This window comes from Phocoena phocoena, chromosome 1 (assembly GCF_963924675.1).
Source record: "Phocoena phocoena chromosome 1, mPhoPho1.1, whole genome shotgun sequence".
NCBI classification, from domain to species: Eukaryota; Metazoa; Chordata; class Mammalia; order Artiodactyla; family Phocoenidae; genus Phocoena; species Phocoena phocoena.
The window spans coordinates 22315548-22334986 of record NC_089219.1 but is presented as its reverse complement, the minus strand read 5'-3'; the positions used below and the strand labels follow the sequence as shown (position 1 = coordinate 22334986).

The following is a 19439-nucleotide window of genomic DNA, read 5'->3' as shown; positions in this document are numbered from 1 at the left end:
AGCACCATGGTTCATTTCTGTGATGGAGGAAAAAACCCAGGAACTTTTCCATTATTTTACTCCAAGGAAGGCCTTACTGTCAGTAGGACTTTTAGTCCAGATTGTCTGCCATAAGAATCGAGCAGGGTGACCTTCTCTCATGAGCCCCAACCTGAAGAGGCTCCTGATTGGGGGAAATCCTTTTCTGACCTGCTCTTCTGGAACTTCTGGAGTTCATCCTTGATGCTAAGAAAGAATGGCAGTAGACTTGGGGAAAGGCCTTTCTGTGCAGGTTTCTCGCTGTTCTTAGCTGTTGGTGTCCCTGATCCTAGTATTTTTACCATCGTGCAGAGGAAACCAGGCCCCTTGAGACCTCAGGGTCATGACCTTCAGTGGCACCTAGCATCATCCTGTTATGTTCCTGGCAGAGCCCTTGTGGATTGTGAGGGTTCTGTGGGCTTCAGGGAGTGTAGCTGTTCCACCCAGGGGCCACCAGCATGGATACATCCACCTTGCTGTGCTTTGGGCCTCTGCCTCCTGAGGCTTGGTCTGTGGTGGGACCCTGCTTTTCACTCCCTCCTACCCTGGGTTTGGCTCCATGACCCCTCTCTTCACAGCTCTTAGATCTCTTGAGTGAGCAGCTTGAAAGCTGTGCTGATGTCACCCTTGCTTTCGGCTGAGGTCTCAACGTAGTGAGCGCCCCAAGAGGCAGCCAGCTTCTCCCCTCCCCCCCGGCATCACCTCTCCCTCAACCACTAGGTCACTCTTGTGGCCTACCACCAGGAAGAAGATATTGGAGGGTTTTTCTTTCTCCAGAACCTCCCGATGCCGCTGGGGGACACTCTCAAAGGATGTTCTGTTGGTGATTACCAAGCCGCAAAAGGCCTTCTGCCAAGTTCCTGCAGTAGGAGCGAGTCATTGGCCTTGGCAGCCAGGAAGGAATCCAGAATTAGTTTTGAATCCTGCACTGAGGACAGAAGGGGACAGGGGAATCAGGGCAGTTTAATGCAAAGAGCTAGGTAGAGTCAAAAGACCTCAGTTCTTGATCAGCTGCGTGACAGGTGAATGGCTTCATCCAGCTAGTCGTCTTGTCCTGTATGTATACTGAGAGGCTTGTGCATTCAGCGAGTATTTATAAGCTCTGCCCCTGCCCATGCCAGGCATGGCCTGCAATGATGAACGAAAACAGGGAGCGACCTGCCACTGAGTGAAAAGAAAACTGCCTCCATGACCAGGGCTGCAAAGAAGAGACTCCCAGAGCTGGGGAGGGCGTCTGAGCAGTAGAGCTGTAATTTGAGGAACCCAGGGGAAGGCATGGGGATCACTTTCAAGGAGAGAGAGCTGCACGTATGCCAGCCCCGATGCCGTGTGATGAGGCAAGACGGGCCAGGTCCTGCAGTGTCTTTCGTAGGCCCCAGCAAAGAGTGGCCTTTACCCAAAAGTAGCAGGAGCCATTGAAGGATTTTAAGCAGAAGCATGATCGGTCAGGTTGATGTTTTGAAAAGCTCATTCTGGCCAGACAGTGGAGGGGGAAGAGAGGGCGTTTTTGGAAGCAGAGGTTCCTGAGAAGGTTGTTGCCTGGACTGAGGTATTTGTGACGAAATGGAGAGAAGGGGGAAATCTGACAGCTGTTTAAGTGGTTACTGGAGGTGGGGGTACTGGAGAGCGGGGTGTCACCCGGTGATTTGTGGGGAGTCTTCTGACTCGGTGCCTGGGGCAGCTCAGCCCCTCGCCCTGGGCACGATGCCCTCTATCTTGATAAGTAACCAGGCCCACCTGATTCCCGGAGCCCAGCACAGTCTGAGCACACGTAGGACTTAATACATGCTGAGGAGCCCAAGGGGTGGCAGGGCTGGTGAATTTGTGCGCTCCAGTGTTGGGAGGGTCTTGGTAAGGGTGCTTATTAAGTGCCATGTTTTATGCTAGGCACCTTCTGTGGATAAGCTTGTTTTCCCAACAGACCTGAAGAAACAAGTGTTTGTCAAGCACTGTGTTTGCAGTATCTCATTTAATCTCATTTTCCAATGAGGAAACTAAAATTTAGAGTTTAAGTAACTGAAGATCACACAGGTAGGACTTCCCTGGTGGCGCAGTGGTTAAGAATCCGCCTGCCAACCAGGCAGGCGGATTCTTCCCTGTTCGAGCCCTGGTCGGGGAAGATCCCACATGCTGTGGAGCAGCTAAGCCTGTGCGCCACAACTACTGAGCCCACGTGCCACAACTATTGAAGCCTGCGCACCTACAGCCCGTGCTCTGCAACAAGAGAGGCCACCGCAATGAGAAGCCCGCACACCGCAACAAAGAGTAGGCCCCACTCGCCACAACTAGAGAAAGCCCGCATGCGGCAACGAAGACCCAACACAGCCTAAAATAAATAAATTAATTAATTTAAAAAAAAAATCACATAGGTAGTAGTGATGGTGCTGAGATTTCAACCAAGTCCCTCTGACTCCAGAACCTGCACTCTTAACTGCTCTAAACTATCTCACCAAGTCCTGTGGGGACAGAGGTGGGAGTGACAGCACATGCAAAGGTCCAGAGGTGTAAAGAAGTCACTGCATCACTGTGGCTAAAGCACAAGGTGCCACATGAGGAGAGAATGGCCGGAGATGAGCAGAGTAAGCTTGGGGGTGGACAGCCCTCAGGCCTAGTAATGGGGTCCAGTGCTCATGCTTTGGAGGCCGCCATGTGTGTGTCTTGCGGGGGGCGGGGGGAGGTGGTACATAGTGTGGGAGGCCCAGCAGGCTGGCTCTGGGCTTCCCACCTCTCTTCAGCCTGAGCAATCTCTTTTAATTGTGGAGGAGTTCAGGGCTGTGAGAAAGATCCCATCTGACAAGAAGATTCTGACGCTAAAAGCAGGCATATAAACAAAACGTTTGAAAACCACTGCACAGGTAATGGGGAGCCAGTAAAGTTTTAGACGGAGGATTGACATGATATATCTACATGTTACTTGGCATCTACTTGCTCTGGCTGCCAGTGGAACTGGAAGCAGGTAGGAGGGGGACCAGCCAAGAAGTTGGCTGCAGTTAATTTGGACTAAAGGTAAAGGAATAAGGCTTGAGGTTTTCCTGAGAAAGAATGAACCAAAAGGCAGGTGTAGGAGGTGGTCACCAAAACGGGGGTGAGTTTTGAGGACACAGAAGAAGCCATCTGGGATGAGAAAGCCATCCTGGAGAGGGCCCCTCTTGCACGAGGTGAAGCAGGGAGGAGGAGGACAGAGCTGGACTGAGCTCTCACAGTTCCCTATAGTTAGGAAAGGCCCCCGGAGTCACCCAGTGTAGCCTCTTATTTTACAGGTAAGGATATCGAGGTCTGGAGAGAGATCATGTGGCCTGCCCGTGGTCACAGGGTAGGCCAGGACTCAGACCTGTGCTCTTGGTCCAGAGTTCATCTTTGTCATGGCCACCAACACCCCTTCTCTTCCTGATGGGTGGGCTCTCCCCCTCAGGGGTAGGTGGTGACCTTTCCTGGCCAGCTGGACCCCCAGGCTCTGCCTCCATGAAGGGCACTGAGAAGTCCACCGCCACTGCCTGGGCGACGCCCTCGACAAAGATGCCCTCCACGTAGTGTCTCAACAAGGATGGTTTGTCCACATTTGGGCCTCCTAGGAGGAGGATATGGGACTGGTACTGCCAGAGAGGATCCATGTGGTGCAGGAGACCAGCCAGGAGGAGAAGCGAGCCCAGAACTGAAGCATAAACCACGTGGTCTGGGGCTGGCTCAGACTTGCAGTGAGAGATGTAGAGCCAGAACCCAAAGGCAATCGGGCTTTTGGGTCTAGGCTCTCCAGGATACGCCCAGACCCAGGCTTAGTGAAGCCTCCCAGACAGAGTGCCATTTGAAACCACCATGCAGAACTGAGTCCCTTCAGGACAGAAGCAGGACTTCCCCAAAATAGAGGCCCTGGTCCTATAACCGATCCTGAGAAATCCCCAGGTGTAGCTCAAAAGACCGTGGGCGGCAGACCACAGCCCCCATATGCGAGGATATTCTTCCTTCTCTCTGCTGGCCTGAGTCCCAGCCCTAGGTCTGTACCTACAGGAGGGAGGGCTGTGCAGTGTGAAGCTTGCCTCTCCCAACACTGGGACTTCCATGGGACATGTCCCAGCCAGGGGCCCTGGAGAAATCCTCCCACACCTGTCAACCACAGACCGAGCACCAGTTCCCCCTCCAGGGCCAGGATCCTAAGAATAACATTCATAAAGAGAAGGGAGAGTAAAACAAGACTGGCCATTCCTGCTGGTATTTGTTGAAGCTGAGTTATGACTACAAGAAGTTCTTCAAACTACTTGATACTAGGTTTTTTTTTGGAGTATAATTGCTTTACAATACCGTGTTAGTTTCTGCTGTACAGTGAAGTGAATCAGCTATATGTATACATATATCTCCTTCCTCTTGGACCTCCCTCCCCCGCACATCCCACCCATCTAGGTCATCACAGAGCACCAAGCTGAGTTCCCTGTGCTATACAGCAGGTTCCCACTAGCTAGCTATTTTACACGTGGTAGCGTATTTATGTCAAGCCTAATCTCCCAGTTCATCCCACCCTACCCTTCCTGCCCCGTCCTGTGTCCACACGTCTGTTCTCTACATCTGCGTTAGTTTCTTTACTCTTGGTTATGTTTTAAATTTTCCCTAATGGTATTAAAAAGCCCCGTGTTCCCCTGCCAAAGGCAGCCTCCCCAAGGGAATCAGCCCTGGCCTTGAAGAGCTACCTTCTAGTGGGGCAAAAAGGTACAACAGTGCCTGAAATCTGCAAAGAGAGCCAACTCAAGTTAGTGCCCTGAAGGCTCAGAGAAGGAACTGATATGTTAGGCTGGACTAAGCCTTGAAGGGTGAACAGAGTTTTGACAGATATGGAGGAAGGTCATTCCAGGCACGGGAAGGACACATGAAAGACACCGAGGGAGCTTGTTGGCAGAAGGAACTTAACATTTATTAGGCACTTAACACACGTTGTCATATTTAATCCTCTAACAAACCTGTGAGGTAGGACTCATTTTACCATGAAGAGACTGAGGCTCAGAGGCAGAGGATAGATCAGGGTTCCCACCTAGATTGCTTCCGTTCCAGCCTGTGCAGTGTGGGTGGGATGGGTCTTCCCTCTTCATCCACTAGGTTTCAGTGGCTCCCAGAGCAGGCAAGGTTGTCAGAAAGGGTCCCATGGGCGGCAGACTTTTGGCTCTGTTCCTTCTAAAGGGCAAAGGGGATGGATTCAAGCCTGGGTTGCAAGGTTTTCGGGCTGTGGAAGCAGCTTGGAGGCCAGGTAACCTGACCTTGTCCATGCTGCTATGGTTGGAGGATTTGGCCAGGGTGCTGCCTTGGAGAGCTAGCTTTGCTTACTCAGAATAACCTGGGGATAGACCTGAAGGGACGATTCTGGAACTCCACTCTTGGTAAGAAAGCAGAGCCCAGCCCATATCTCTGGAAGGGGGTCAGGATCTTTTAAGAGCTTTGTTAGAGTCTGGAATCCTTGTTATTTCCCCAAAGTGTGTACTTTGGTAGTCTCTGTTCCCTAAAAGTGATTAATAGTAAAACCTTCAGGGGAAGAAAGGGACTTCCATCTTGTGAATTCCTGTGTGTGACAAGTACTGCCTTTGATTTGTCATCTAATCCTTTCTAAAACCTTTGAGTTAGGTATTATTATCCCCAACTTACAGATGAGTCCACTGAGGCTTACAGAGATGAAGTGAGTTCCCCACGGTCCCACAGCTGTACATAGTAGAGCTGAGATTCAAAACCAGTTTTGACCACAAAGCTTGCCCTGCAAAGGAAACAGCATGTGCAAAGCCCAGGGCTGCAGGTGGTTGGGAACCTGGGCAAAGTGGGTGGAGATGCTGAAGGACCAGATCAGATTGGACTGGGGGGAAAGGGTTTGGATTTTACCCTGTAGGCATGGGGAGCCAGGGAAGGATTCTAGGAGGGTGGCAGGCAGGTCAAATCTGTATTTTAAAAAGATCCCCTGGGGCAATGTGGATGCTAAATCACACCCTACAGGCCTGAGACCCTCAAGAGGGGTGGCACAATCTACACTAAAGACTGCGGAGCCTGAACCATGACAGTGATGGCAAACTGGGTGCGGGGCCTGCTCCCAGGAGAGAGGGTGCCTGCTTCTGAACAGTGGGCAGCCCTCAGGAGGGCATGCCCCTCTCGGCCACTTCCCCATTCTCCAGTCCTATTCTGTGCCTTTCCTCTAGTTAGTGGGCTGGGCAGGGCTGCTTCCTACTGCTGGGTCAGAATCACTCTCATTAAAGCCATTTACAGTCTCCAGAGGTTTTGCGACACTGATGGTGCTTGTGAGTGTGGGATCACAGCCTCAAAGCATAAGGTAGGACCTTCTGGGCCTGGCCTGAGGTGGTGGACAAGGCTGTTGGAACACTGAGCTGGCCTGGGGTTTACCGACTGAGCCACGTCAGTTTCCCCTCCTGGACTTTAGGTTCCTGTCTTTGAAATGTACAAGATCAGCCTGACCTTACAAGGTTGCTTCACGGTTAATAATAAGTCAGAGAAATAATAATAATAGTAATAATAATAATATAATAAGCAATAGAAATAGGTCACAGCATGTGAGCCCATACATATTGTAGGAATTCACATAATACATTAATCTTCACAACAACCCTGTGAGACATAAACTATTATTATCCCCATTTTATAGATGGGAAACTGAGGCTGAGAGAGATGTGTGACTACAGTCTGCTGAACATTCCTCAAGGGAGGCAGCTGGAAACAATGGGCAACATCTCGTCCTTGTTGGTGGACCTTGCCCTGGGTGGGCAGGGCCTTCAGGCTGGTTCTTTCACAGTCGGCCAGGATTCTGAGAGGGGAGAAGCTCAGTTTTTTCTTTCTTTCTCCAGGGACTTGGGGATTTATTTATTTTTTTTTTTTGAGCACCTGACAGCCAAATCCCCACCACCATCCTCAGGACCAGCTGCTCATCTCCCAAACAAGCTTCAGTTTAGTAGACCTGTACTCCTGTCCGGGGAAGCTCCGGGAGATGAGAAAACACAGACCGAGTTGAGGGTCATTCCCTGCTTCTTCACTTCATTCTAGCACTCAGATCTCTAGTAAATTCCTAGAAAGAGCCCAGCTCTCCCTTGCCTCAGGGCTCCTCCCTCACTTACTGGTTTCATTTAACTTCTCTGGGCCTCAGTCTCAACATCAGTAAAATGGAATAATAATACTATAAGAAGTACCCAATCAATGCTGGATACTGTTCCTTCTGCCTAGATCTCTGCTCTTAGCTCAGCTCTTCCTCCTCCTCCTCCAGGTCTCAGATCAAAGGCCATCTCTTGAGAGAGGCCTTCCTTGACCACCTGCTCTAAAGGAGGCCCCCATCACCCTCAGGCCCATCTTCCAGATCTGTGGTCTTCATAGCACTTACAACTGGAAATCATTTAGCTCCACTTACAGGTTTCTTCTCTTCCACTAGACCCTAGGACTGCTTTTCTGTCATGTTCACTGCCGTATTCCCAGAGCCCAGATCAGAGTAGATGCTCATTTTATTTTATTTTATTTATTTATTTATTGGTCACACACGCAGCTTGCGGAATCTTAGTTTCCCGACCAGGGATTGAACTGGGGCCCGCGGCAGTGAAAGCCCAGAGTCCTAACCACTGGACCGCCAGGGAATTCCCGATGCTCATTGTAAGCTTTTTTTTTTTTTTTTTTGCGGTACGCGGGCCTCTCACTGTTGTGGCCTCTCCCGTTGCGGAGCACAGGCTCCGGACGTGCAGGCTCAGCGGCCATGGCTCACGGGCCCAGCCGCTCCGCGGCACGTGGGATCTTCCCGGACCGGAGCACGAACCCGTGTCCCCCGCATCGGCAGGCGGGCTCTCAACCACTGCGCCACCAGGGAAGCCCGGTTGTGCTCTTTTTGCTGTGGCAACTGCTCATGCCCTGCCCATGCCTGCTGGCACAATGACACCCCCAAGATACCCCCTCTACACCTGCTGAGATCCTTCCTTCCATAAAGCCTTCCTGCACTGCTGCTGGACATCTTGTGCAGTTTCTGCTGCAGCCTCAGTTCCCCAGGCGGCAGATTCTGAGCGGGAACTCAGTGTGCAGACTTTTACAAGGGGATTCTTGAGGTCAATGCTTGCTTGCGGGGAGGAAGGGAAGAAAGGATTGAGCGTGAGAATTTAGCTGTGATGTTGTCGTAACAGTGGCCTCAAGTGACCCCATGGAGAGTGATGAAGCTGGGTTTTCCTTTCAGAGTTGTCTAGAGTTGAGACAAGAGGGCCAGCCTTTGAATAGTGCCCCCGCCCCACATTAGACCCAATAGATTGACGCTGGATTGTGGGCTGCCCCGGATGGGTGGGCAGTTCCCAGAGAAATTAAACTGAGCTCCACCACCAGGCAGCACTCCCAGCAGCTGGGAGGTGCAGTGGGGAGGAGGGGAGATCTTGGTGGCTAATCACAGTGTCCACTGTGTGCCCAACAGATGAGCTGTTCGTATTCATCTCTGCCTCTCAGATCCAGATCCAGTCCCTGGCTTTGGAGTAGGGGCACTGGGCAGCAACCTGGGTTTGAGGGCACACTTTCTCATCCAAACCTGAGGACCTAAGGAGGCTCCAAGGCTGGCTCAGCCTGAAATTCCCTGCACCTGTCCTGGCCTGTGCAGCAGCGTCCAAACGCTGAGTGGTTCAGCATCTGAGCCCAGGGACGCCGCCAGAAATGGCCACATCCCGGCCAAGGGAGGAAAGAGCGGTGATGACCGTTCTTGCCATTCGATTCTCGTTGTGTGGGAGGCTCTGGCTGAGCGTAGCCCATTCATCATCTCATTTGTGCCCACAGCCCCTTGTGAGGTGGGATCTTCTATGAGTTTCTCTGACCATGGAGGAAACAGGCTCAAGGACAGGAAGCTACACACCTGGCCTCTTAGATCTTTCTAGTAGAAAGGGGCTGAGCTCTTGAGACCCCCAAATCCAGGAGACAAGACTGTACCAGGATACTGTTTATATTAACCCTCAGGATAGATTCTGCCATATGCCCTCCAGAGAGATACTAACACTCCCCATCTCACCAGCACTTATGAGGTCCACACTGCTTTAACCCTTTCCCTCCCAGAGTCAACACTTGCATGGGCCCGGGTGCTGTGTGCTGCTGGGGTGCCTGGGGATTTGGGTGTTCTGGATGAGCCGGACACCCCCCCAGTCCTCCTCCAGTTTGATGTCCCCCTGCTGCAGGGCCTGCTGGATGGCATCAGTGAGGGTGTCGAAGGCCAGGTCCACGTTGCAGTTATTTTTGGCGGAGGTCTCCATGAAGGCCATGCCCAGGGAAGCAGCCAGCTCCTCTGCCTCCTGGGCTGAGACACAACGGGTGCTCTGCAGGTCACTCTTGTGGCCAACCAGCAGGAAGATCGCCTTGTCGGGGCCCTGAGTGGCCATGACCTCCTGGTGCCAGTATTGGATGTGTTCAAAGGACTTCCTGTTTGTCACATCAAAGACCAGCAGGACACCCACCACATTCCGGTAAAAGGACCTGGTGATGCACCTGACAGTGGGAGGGAGTAAGTTGGGAGAGGCTTATGCCTTCAAGACACCCGGTGCAAGACCACGCCCTCTGTACACTGACTGCCTCACACCCCCAAAGCTCATTTCACACTGCCCTGTGCTTCTCTTTCCCCATATCTGTCTCTCCCAAGTGACTGTGTGCTCCCCAGTTAGTCAGCAGTTTGATTCCCATACACTCCTGACCATTCCTCCATTCCTAGAGGAAGCCTCATGTTTTCCTGATCTCAGGTCTTTTTTTTCCCCACTCTGCCTGGCAAACTCCTACACATCCTTCATGGCCAACACGAATCTCTCTTCCTTTCACATCTCCTTTACACCCCCCTCTCTGACCTCCTGTGGGCTCTCTCAGCACCCAGGTCATTCATGCCTCCAAGTTTCAATATCGAACATCCCTCTGGGGAGGGCGCCAGGTCTTTATTTTTGTTTGTTTTTTGTGTTTTTGGTTTGTTTGGCCGTGTCAGGAGCCATGCGGGATCTTAGTTCCCCCACCAGGGATCGAACCCGTGCCCCCTGCGTTGGAAGGCGGTTTCTTAACTACTGGACCGCCAGGGAAGTCCCAACCTGCTGTTATGTGTAGGATGAAGGACTCAAGAGTGAAGGACCCAGGCCCAGGGCAGAGACCCCCAGATCTCTACTTGGGCCACTGAGGCTGACCCCTCTGAGGTATCCCCATGCCCAGGTGGACCAGGACTGACCCTGCCCTAGCCAGAGGCCCCTCACGCCAGCCCTTTCTCGTCCCTCCCCGCCCCACCTCCCACCCACCGCGCACCTGAAGCGCTCTTGGCCCGCCGTGTCCCAGAGCTGCAGCTTCACGCGCGGCCCGGCCCGCAGCTGCAGAGTGCGGCTGTAGAACTCGACGCCCACCGTGGGCACCGACTCGAGCTCCGGCTCGGGTTCCGGGATCCCAGGCGCGCCCGCCACGTAGCGCCGCAGCAGCGACGTCTTGCCCACGGCCGCGTCCCCCAGCAGCGCGATCCGAAACTGGTAGCGGCAGCCCCCCGCCTCCATGTCGGACGTCTGGCCTCCCGGGGCCCAGCCACCAACTATGCGGCCCCGCCCCCGCCCAGTCGCAGGGCCCCGCCCCCGCCCCCGCCCCCGCCTCAGGGCGGCCACTGAGCCACCCAGACCCCGGGACTGGAGAACCTGGGGCGTCTTCAGCACCGGGGGGTGGGGCCGGACCCCGAGGAAACCACCGGGCCCTGTGGAAACACCTGGACAAGTCACTTCCTTGCTCCGAGCCTCAGTTTCCTCCTCTGTAAAATGGAGATGATAACCCTTACTTCGAGGATGAAGAGATTAACCTAGATAATGTGGGGAGAAAGACTAGGGAGGACCAGTAACCAAACGTGCACTGGCCTGGGACCAGCAGTGCCAGAGCGTCCACTGTATTCACCCGTTGGGGTGGCTTCTCTCTGCAGCCCCACTCTCTATTAGTCCCCCAGCCGCGTCCCTGCTGCTGCTGGACCCGGAGACACCCCTGAAGAAAGTTGGTTTATAGGTGCTCTTTTCCCCCCAGGTACCCCTTTCCTGGAGCCCCACTGGCCCTGGCCTGGGGCCTCCCGTTCGGTGTTCAGGGTCAATGTTCAACAGCATCCACTGCTTCCTCCCCTCCTGCCTGTGCGGGGCCCCAGGGCCCAGAGAGGGACTTGCACACAGGCAGCAGACAGACCACTGCAATTCCAGAAGGAGTGCAGTTTGCTTGTGGACTGGACAGCTAACATTAATGAGGTGAGATGGTCAGTTCCTTATGCTCTGGGACAGCAACTCTTTGAGAAGGCCAGAGTGTGCCCATTTTAGAGCTGAGGAGACTGAAGCTCAGATGTGTGGCTCGTCTCGGGTCACAGTAGGGCTGGGCCTCACATCCGGATTTGTCTCACTCTTCATTACCCCTTGATGTCACAAAAGGGGACCGCAAAGCAAGTTCCCAAAGGACCAGGGCTAAGTGGTCAGGTCCCACTTGGATTAGGGGCAAGGGTAAGGCAGGTACATCTGCATTCAAGATGTACTCCACTCTTTCCAGTCTGGCCTTCTTGACACCCAGGACATAAAGGCTGGAGCTCTGGTTGGTCCCAAACAGCTTGCCTGTTGGTTTAATCCCACTATCCCACTGTGGGCGGATGTTACCAGTTTAACTTGTTGTGGCAAATTGGCAGTGGGAAGCAGTTCTCACTAATGCAAACCATCATATCATCACATTTCCTCCTTACACAACCTTGTGAGTAGGTGTTAGTCTGCCCAGTGTTGCTGTTGTTGTTGTTTAATATTTATTTATTTGGCTGCATTGGGTCTTTGTTGTGCCACGCGGGCTTCTCTCTAGTTGCAGTGTGCCGGCTCTAGAGTGTGCAGGCTTAGTTGCCCGCGGCACGTGGGATCTTAATTCCCCGACCAGGGATTGAACCCATGTCCCCTGCGTTGGAAGGCGGATTCTTAACTACTGGACTACCAGGGAAGTCCCTGCCCAGTGGGTTTTTTTTTTTTTTTTGCGGTACGCGGGCCTCTTACTGTTGTGGCCTCTCCCGTTGCGGGGCACAGGCTCCGGACGCGCAGGCCCAGCGGCCATGGCTCACGGGCCCAGCCGCTCCGCGGCACGTGGGATCTTCCCGGACCGGGCCACGAACCCGTGTCCCCTGCATCGGCAGGCGGACTCTCAACCACTGCGCCACCAGGGAAGCCCCCCTGCCCAGTGTTTTTTACAGATGAGAAAACTGATGCTCAGAGAAGTTAAGTAACCAGCCCAAGATCATTCAGCACCAAGACAGACTAGCTGCCAAGTCTGTTTCTGGCTGGACAGTTTGGGGACCTGGGAAGGCCCAGGTTTTCTTGTGGCTAACTCTAAGCAAATCTGTGAGAAGACATTTTGTTAGGTCTCCTAGTAATCCTGGCTTTTGGTCACCTGCACTAGCCTGAAGGGCCCCAAGTCTCTGCTTGCCTCCACCTCCAGGAGGAGGGGGGGGGGGCATCAGCTAGGGTATGTGTGTTGGTGAAGGAACCCGCCCGGCCAGCTCTGCCCAAACCAGGAGGGTCTGCCCCACTCCCACCTGCCCCACTAATTCTTCCATCGGGATGTTCTTATCACCTTGCTCTGTTCAGCTGGAAAAACAGTTTTTGTGTCAGGGCGGTGCAGGTCTTCCTCCGCCCATTCCACCCCCCCCCCCCCGCCTTTCTTTACCCACCACTGGTGCTCCAGCCATGCTGAACATCTTGCCTCTTCTCAGCCCTCTGCCAGGAACGCTCCCCTTCTGCTCGTCAAAGGGTAACTAACCCCTACTTCACTGGCCAGTGAGGTCACAGGCCCTTTTGTCCACTGTCTCCCTTCTAGGCTCAGGCCTCTTGAGAACAAGGACCAGTGGCTGTATCCTCAGTGCTTGGCACAAAGTAGAACTTGGTAAATATTTATGGTTGAATGAATGAATGAATAAAAGTGGATAAATGCTATTCGTTCATTCATTCACACATTTATTCATTCAAACACCACAACAGAGCTGGACTGAGGGAGCTACGGGGTCAGAGAAGACCTCTTGGAGAAGGTGAAGCTGAAGTTGGGTCTCCAAGAACAAGTGGGAGCCGGGGAGGTCAGGGAGGAAGCGCACTCCATGCTGGGGCAGCTGGGCAAAGGCAGAGGCATGAAACAGCTTGAAAGGCAGTTTGAACCCAGACGTCCCAGAAGCCTTTGCAGTCAGCATGTGGGCAGAGTGCACCGTCAGCATCGGACTCCTTGAACTTCCTCTCCTAGACGTTCCTGCTGCGGGTTGGGGTCATGTGCCTGTCCCTGACTGCACCTGGTGCTGGAATCCAGATGTCAGCTGACTTTGCCATGGACTCCCTATGTGACGCAGGGGGCAAGTCATTTCCCTTCTCCAACCCTGCTTCCCCTTCTGCTAAGTGAGGCAAATCATGGCACCCACCTCACAGGATAGTTCTGGGGTTACTGTGTATCATAGCAGGCGCACATGTGCATTAGACAGATCTTAGTTTTAGTTCCAAATGATGCTTACTAGCTATGTGGCCTTGGCCAAGTTTTATTCATTCATTAATTTATTCACTTAGTAATTATTTCAATAAATGCTGGCCATCTTTTACATACTTGGCACTTATACAGCCGTGGGAAAGAAAGACACAATTCCTTTTCTTGAAGAGCTCACTTGTAATGGGAAAGACAGAAAATAAACTCATATAAAATGTGATGACAGGGAGCAATAAGTGTCATAAGTAACAAGCCATAGCTTGAAGGGTGGCAGGGTGCTATATCAAAATAGGGTGGTCCGGGGATTTCCTTGGTGGTCCAGTGGTTAAGATTTTGCCTTCCAATGTAGGGGGCGCAGGTTTGATCCCTGGTTGGGGAGATAAGATCCCACAGTCCTTGCAGCGAAAAAAAACCCCAAATCATAAAACAGAGGCAATACTGTAACCAGTTCAATCAAGACTTTAAAAATGGTCCACATCAAAAAAAAAAAAAAATCTTCAAAAAAAAAAAAAATAGGGTGGTCCGAGGAGGTGACATTTGAACAGAAAAACAGGGGAAGAGAGGGAGCAAGCAGCGTGGTTGTCTGTGATACACAGCGAGGACAGTTCCAGGCAGGAAGAACAGCAAGAGTGAAGGCCCTGAGGTTGGGGCAGGCAAGGGATGCGCCAAGAGCACAAAGGCCAGAGAGAGGGAGCTGAATGAATGGGGAGCAAGTGGTGAGCAATGACAGCAATCACCTGTGGCCTCAGAGGCCAATCATGGGGACTTCAACTTTTATTCCAAATGCGGGATCTTCCCGGACCGGGGCATGAACCCATGTCCCCCGCATCGGCAGGCGGACCCTCAACCACTGCACCACCAGGGAAGCCCACGGTCAACTGATTTTTAACAAAGATGCCAAAGCAATTAGATTAGATGGAAAAAGATGATCTTTTACAAAATTGAAGGTGGAACAATTGGATAGGCAATACACAATAAATAAAAAACCAAACCTTGATTCCTACCTCACATGATACACAAAAATTAACTCAAAATGTATCATAGATCTAAATATAAGAGCTAAATGAGCCTTAGTCTCATTATTTTAGAGACTTACAGTTTCATTTTTTTCCCATTTATTTATTTATGGCTGGGTTGGGTCTTCGTTGCTGTGCGCAAGCTTTCTCTAGTTGCAGTGAGCAGGGGCTACTCTTCATTGCAGTGCGCGGGCTTCTCATCTCAGTGGCTTCACTTGTTTCGGAGCTCGGGCTCTAGGTGCGCGGCCTTCAGTAGTTGTGGCACGCGGGCTCAGTAGTTGTGACTCACGGGCTTAGTTGCTCCGCGGCATGTGGGATCCTCCCAAACCGGTGTCCCCTGCATTGGCAGGCGGATTTTTAACCACTGGACCACCAGGGAAGTCCAGAAATAGATTCTTGAGGCATCTTAAAGGTGAACACAGGATTTGCTGATGCATTGGAAGTGGGATATTAGAAGAAGAGGGGTCTTGGGTCACCCTAAGGACTTACTGAGATGGGGAAAAGCAGGTCTAGAGGAGGAAAGACTGTGTTCTGAGAAGCCTATTAACAAATAGCCATCCAAGTGTAGATGTCACGGAAGCAGCAGGATATCAAGTCTGGAGCTCAGAAGGAAAGAGGAAACACATCTGGAAGTCATCAGAAAGTTTCTTAACCCTCATACAGTCTGCCGCCTTCTCCACAAAATGGGAATAATAGTAACACTTCTTAAAGTGTAAGTAAGGATAAAAACGTTTTAAAGTGTATGTAAGGATGAAAACTGATGAATAGATTAAGCACAGAATAGGTGCTTAATTCTTGACAATTACTACGTTTTTATATTGACGCTTATTCATTCTATGGACAAAACGTGCACATGGCACAGTGATTATGAGTGTGCTGTTTGAGGTGGACTTCCGCATTCCAGTCCTTACCTCACTTGCTAGCTGTGTGATCCATTCCTCAGTTTCCTTATGTGTGAAAAAGGCATAATTATAATACCCACACACAGGGTTAATGAAAACTAGCTGAGATAATGGAGCACAGTGTACTTAGCAAGCACTCAATAAAATTTTTTATCTATCAGCGGAAGAGATGAGGCTTGAATAAATAATGCATTCATCTCATGAGTACTGTAATCAATCGCCTCTTCCTTTTGGGAAGGAAGCCCTCCCCAAGATCCCTCTCCGAGAAGACCTCACAGAGCTCCTCCCCGAAATCACTCAGTCGCTGCTCCTCCACGTGCCCACGGCGGTCTGAACGCAGCCCTTTCTCAGCTCACAGGGTTAACGGTTGACTTCTCGATGTTGAAAGTCTTCCCCGGAATGAACTCCAGATGGCACACCGGTATCTGTGAGCCCAGTGCCCGGTATTGGACATTCACTGAATGCTGAAGGAAGGCGGAGGAACCTCTTCCGGTCCGGAAGAAACCACAAGGCTTCTCCATCTGGGTGAAAAGGGTCTCGCCCCGCACGCGCTTGGGGCTGGAGCCAGACACGCGGTCCGCGCTGGTGGCGAAAGAACTACAATTCCCAGCAGTCTGCGCGGCACGCAGCTCCAACTGTCAGGCGCGGCCGCGAAGGGCGGGACCTATATAAACCTCTTCTCGGCGCGCAGCTACCCTTTTTTCCGGTTACCGCGTCCTTGTTCTCTTGGCCTTTCGCGTTGTCTGCTAAGGTTTACGCCCATCCTCCGCCGTACCCGGCCTTAGCCTCGGCGCCACCGCCGCCACACTCGCCGGAGCTGCTTCCCGAGGTTGCGGGATGTTGAGCGCAGCACGGAGGACCCTGGCCTGCCGACCTGGTTGGATCAAGGTCCGGAAGGCCACATTGGCCGCATGCGCAGTGAAAGGCCCCGGAACCTGTGAGGGCTGCGCCCTGCTCCCGCCTCGGCCCGCAGGGCCTTGTGCTGCGGTGTCATGGGTGAGTAACGCGGGCAGGCCGCCGGGAGCACGGCAGTTCTGGGACTGAAGTGGCTTAATTTGGGGGGAGACCACGTGATGGGGTCAGCCAGACCTTGAATATGCCTGTGACAGCTAGCTGCTCGGTGATCTTGGGCAGGTGACTTCCGTGCCTTCATCTAAATTATCTGGCTGCACAGCACATGTTAAGGAAGTCACCATGGTGGGTATAAGGACAAGGTTTTCCGGAGGACGGGCTTTAGTCATTCAGATACTATTTTGAATCCTAGGTTTGTCACTTTTTCCATTGATAGACAACTTTCGGTAAGTAACTTAGTCTAAGTCTTATAAAAAATGGGGATGATAAAATGGTCCAGTGAAGATAAACGAGACAAAACACTGGCACATAGTAAAACAAAGTGGTGATTGGGACCTATAGGATGTTTGTTCTCTTTTTTTAGTTTCCAGAGTGTCCCAGTAGATGAATTGGTGATAAGTCCTGATGCACAGATTTAGGTGAGTCTGAGGGCTGCACAGTGTTGGGCCTGCCCTGTGACCTGGATTACCCTGTGGCCCTTGTCGAAGCTGCAGCTGCTTCCACATAGCTGCTGTGGTCAAAAAGGAGCCCAGAGTGACAGTTTTCCTTGACGGTCGCTGTTCTGTTTGCTGTAACTGATCTGCAACATTTCAGGAAAAGACAGCTCCCATTGTACCTGCCATTTCTCAGGTACAGCCAGAGACCTTTATTAGAGTTGACACATTTCCAGAGGCTAGCAGAAATGTTCCACTGATGGGGTCATGCATACAGAGTTAACAGAATAAGGCTTTTGAGAAGTAGCTTGCAGAGGCCAAGAACCAGCATGGAGGGGTGGATGGGGGTGGGTTAGATATCTGTACTGGGAAAATCCCGTGGCAGGTGGTGCAGATCTTGGTCGTGCTTTGGGTCATTGCCCTGAAAAGCTTATGGCATCAGTACTTAGGACCAAAGGCTAGTCAAAAAACGTAGTTCTGAAGAGCAAATGAAGGGAACAGTTAAGATCATTCAGGACAGTTGTGTTCTCCTTTTAGCTGTGCCAGATTGAAGATTCCAGGATGACTGAAGTTGACCTTTCTGGTGAGTGAAGACTGGGGTCATGACAGTGATGGAACACAGCAGCCTCAGGACCTGGTAGGTTTTCTGTAGGGACGTAATTTGGGAGCTTCGTGGGTCAGTACAGCATGTTCCCAAGGGCTATGGCTTGTTGTGGCCATGGGATCTCCAACTGCATGCAAGAGCAACTTGGAGAGACTTTGACAGCACAGGTCAGCATAATACCTGCAGCTGCCACTCGCCTTTCCTATAGTACCTCAGGACCTGGGCTGGAAGCCTTCCACTTGAGTCCATGTGTTTCCATCAAAAAAGTCAGCCTCTGTGTATGGATCAACTTTTTGGTTTAGAGCTTCCACACTTTTTTTCTGCAGGTTGCCCCCAGGTTTTACTGGCAGTGCCTGATACTGAAGTATCTGAAAAGACCAGCTTGTTGCTGGAGCAATGCTTTAGAATAAGGTAAAGTTGGATGTTGAAGACAGCCTGACCCTCCGGTTCCCTTTCCCATCAGATCTGAACCTTGGTCTTGGTGGTCGTAAGAGGAGGAATAGTAGTACTGAAGCTGTGCTCATGGTGTCTGTTTATATAGCATGTGGGCTAGTTTCAAACAAGGTTGAATTCTCTTGGAACTTGTTGCCTCCTCCCCTGTAAAATGGGATAATCTTAGACTTAAAGGGAGGCTGTATGTGAAACTGGGCAGCTGGTATAGTGATTGCTGACTAATATTTCTGTATTTGGGAGGGATTTATCCATAGCTTTCTTGACTCCTGATCGAGTGTTCTTTTTTTTCCCTTCTAAGATCTGTTACCAGTAAAGCTGTCTTCTTCTGTGATTGTGGATCTACAGAGTTGGGTGAGTTGAATGTCTTCCAGAAGCTTTCACACAACTTCCTTGCAGCTTCCATTAGTATTTCACTGTTATCACCCTAAGCAGTGTAGCTAGTAGATAATAAGGCTACTCAGGTCTGTGTGTAAAAGTCTTCTTTTTAATATATCATTTACATATGGCCTTGTGTGCTGTATTTGTTGGCTCTTCATAACCGTAGGACAAAAAATAAATGTTTACAGTGTGACTTGGTCTGCTGGATTTGCCTATGCTAAATGCCAAGAACACACCTGCAGAGTAGAATGTGGCAGAAGGGACAGTCCTGTGTCTTTACAGCAAGGGCTGACTACTGTGAATGCGATAATGGCTTGAGCTCATGCTCATTGGTTTTGGTAATCTTGGAGTCTTACCCACCCCTCTCCTGGGAGAGTGGTTCTATTCTAGCTCAAGGTATTTTTTCAGGCTGTGACTGGTCCAGGATGAAACCTAATCTGAGTGGACATCTTTGGATGATAAATGCGGATATGGGACTGAGACCAGCCCTTAGGAAAACCTGGGTGGCATTGATTAATTGGGGCATTATTAACACACTGGTGTACACTTCTTTTTCAGGAGAGAAACACTACAGGAAGAGGCAAATGAAGAGACAAGGGGCTCTTTGAGGGGGAAACACCTTTTTTTCTTTCTGATGCTGGTACCTGGCATACAAGTGACCAATAAAAGGTTCCTGGATGTATGTTTGTGTCAGTTTTCTTGATGTCCCTCAGACTGTTGGTTATTCCCTATTTAAATACTCTGTAAGACTCAGAATGAATTATAGTCTCAATTTCTGAAGAAAAGGTTGATCTCAGAAAGGAACAAAACGATCAGTTCTATAATTGCAATTGTATTACTCTTGCTAAGTGAGAATTCAGGCTGAGGGCAGGACTGGTACTTAATGTCCTGGGGCAGTATACTCCGCCGCTCCCCGCCCTCCCAGTTTCCTAGCACGAAGCTATAGGTAAGGCTTTTCAGGAGGGTCCTTGTGGTAAGTTAAATGGGATCTCCTAATTTATTTGGAAAATAAATAGAGATGTGTAAGGCTTGCATCAAGATACGGTTTGGTGATGGTTGACCTCATGGTCAGGTTATATTTCTGAATTACCGGTTCCTATATATAAATGGATTAATATCT

General features: G+C 51.2%; 1 protein-coding gene and 4 non-coding genes across 5 annotated transcripts; 4 read left to right on the top strand and 1 right to left on the bottom strand.

Annotated features, from left to right (window-relative positions):
* Positions 1-9029: 9029 nt before the first annotated feature.
* On the bottom strand, positions 9030-10505 carry RAB42 (RAB42, member RAS oncogene family). Its single transcript, XM_065897121.1, has 2 exons — positions 10267-10505; positions 9030-9477 (listed from the first exon to the last, which is right to left on the bottom strand). The coding sequence occupies exons 1-2, from the start codon at positions 10503-10505 to the stop codon at positions 9054-9056; spliced, it is 663 nt and encodes a 220-aa protein (XP_065753193.1). The 3' UTR covers positions 9030-9053.
* A 6416-nt stretch (positions 10506-16921) lies between these two features.
* Positions 16922-17056, top strand: LOC136140839 (small nucleolar RNA SNORA16B/SNORA16A family). Its single transcript, XR_010657670.1, has one exon. It is a non-coding gene; the product is annotated as a small nucleolar RNA SNORA16B/SNORA16A family (small nucleolar RNA).
* A 511-nt stretch (positions 17057-17567) lies between these two features.
* Positions 17568-17698, top strand: LOC136140950 (small nucleolar RNA SNORA44). Its single transcript, XR_010657686.1, has one exon. It is a non-coding gene; the product is annotated as a small nucleolar RNA SNORA44 (small nucleolar RNA).
* Positions 17699-17926: 228 nt separating this feature from the next.
* LOC136140973 (small nucleolar RNA SNORA61) lies at positions 17927-18053 on the top strand. The gene has a single exon (XR_010657689.1). It is a non-coding gene; the product is annotated as a small nucleolar RNA SNORA61 (small nucleolar RNA).
* A 680-nt stretch (positions 18054-18733) lies between these two features.
* Positions 18734-18807, top strand: LOC136141086 (small nucleolar RNA SNORD99). The gene has a single exon (XR_010657707.1). It is a non-coding gene; the product is annotated as a small nucleolar RNA SNORD99 (small nucleolar RNA).
* The last annotated feature ends 632 nt before the right edge of the window (positions 18808-19439 follow it).

Excerpts from the sequence above, each read along its gene's own strand:
- RAB42 (XM_065897121.1), bottom strand. The coding sequence starts at position 10,505 with ATGGAGGCGGGGGGCTGCCGCTACCAGTTTCGGATCGCGCTGCTGGGG. Across the intron at positions 9,478-10,266 it reads GCGGGCCAAGAGCGCTTCAG|GTGCATCACCAGGTCCTTTT; the intron begins GTGCGCGGTGGG and ends TCCCACTGTCAG.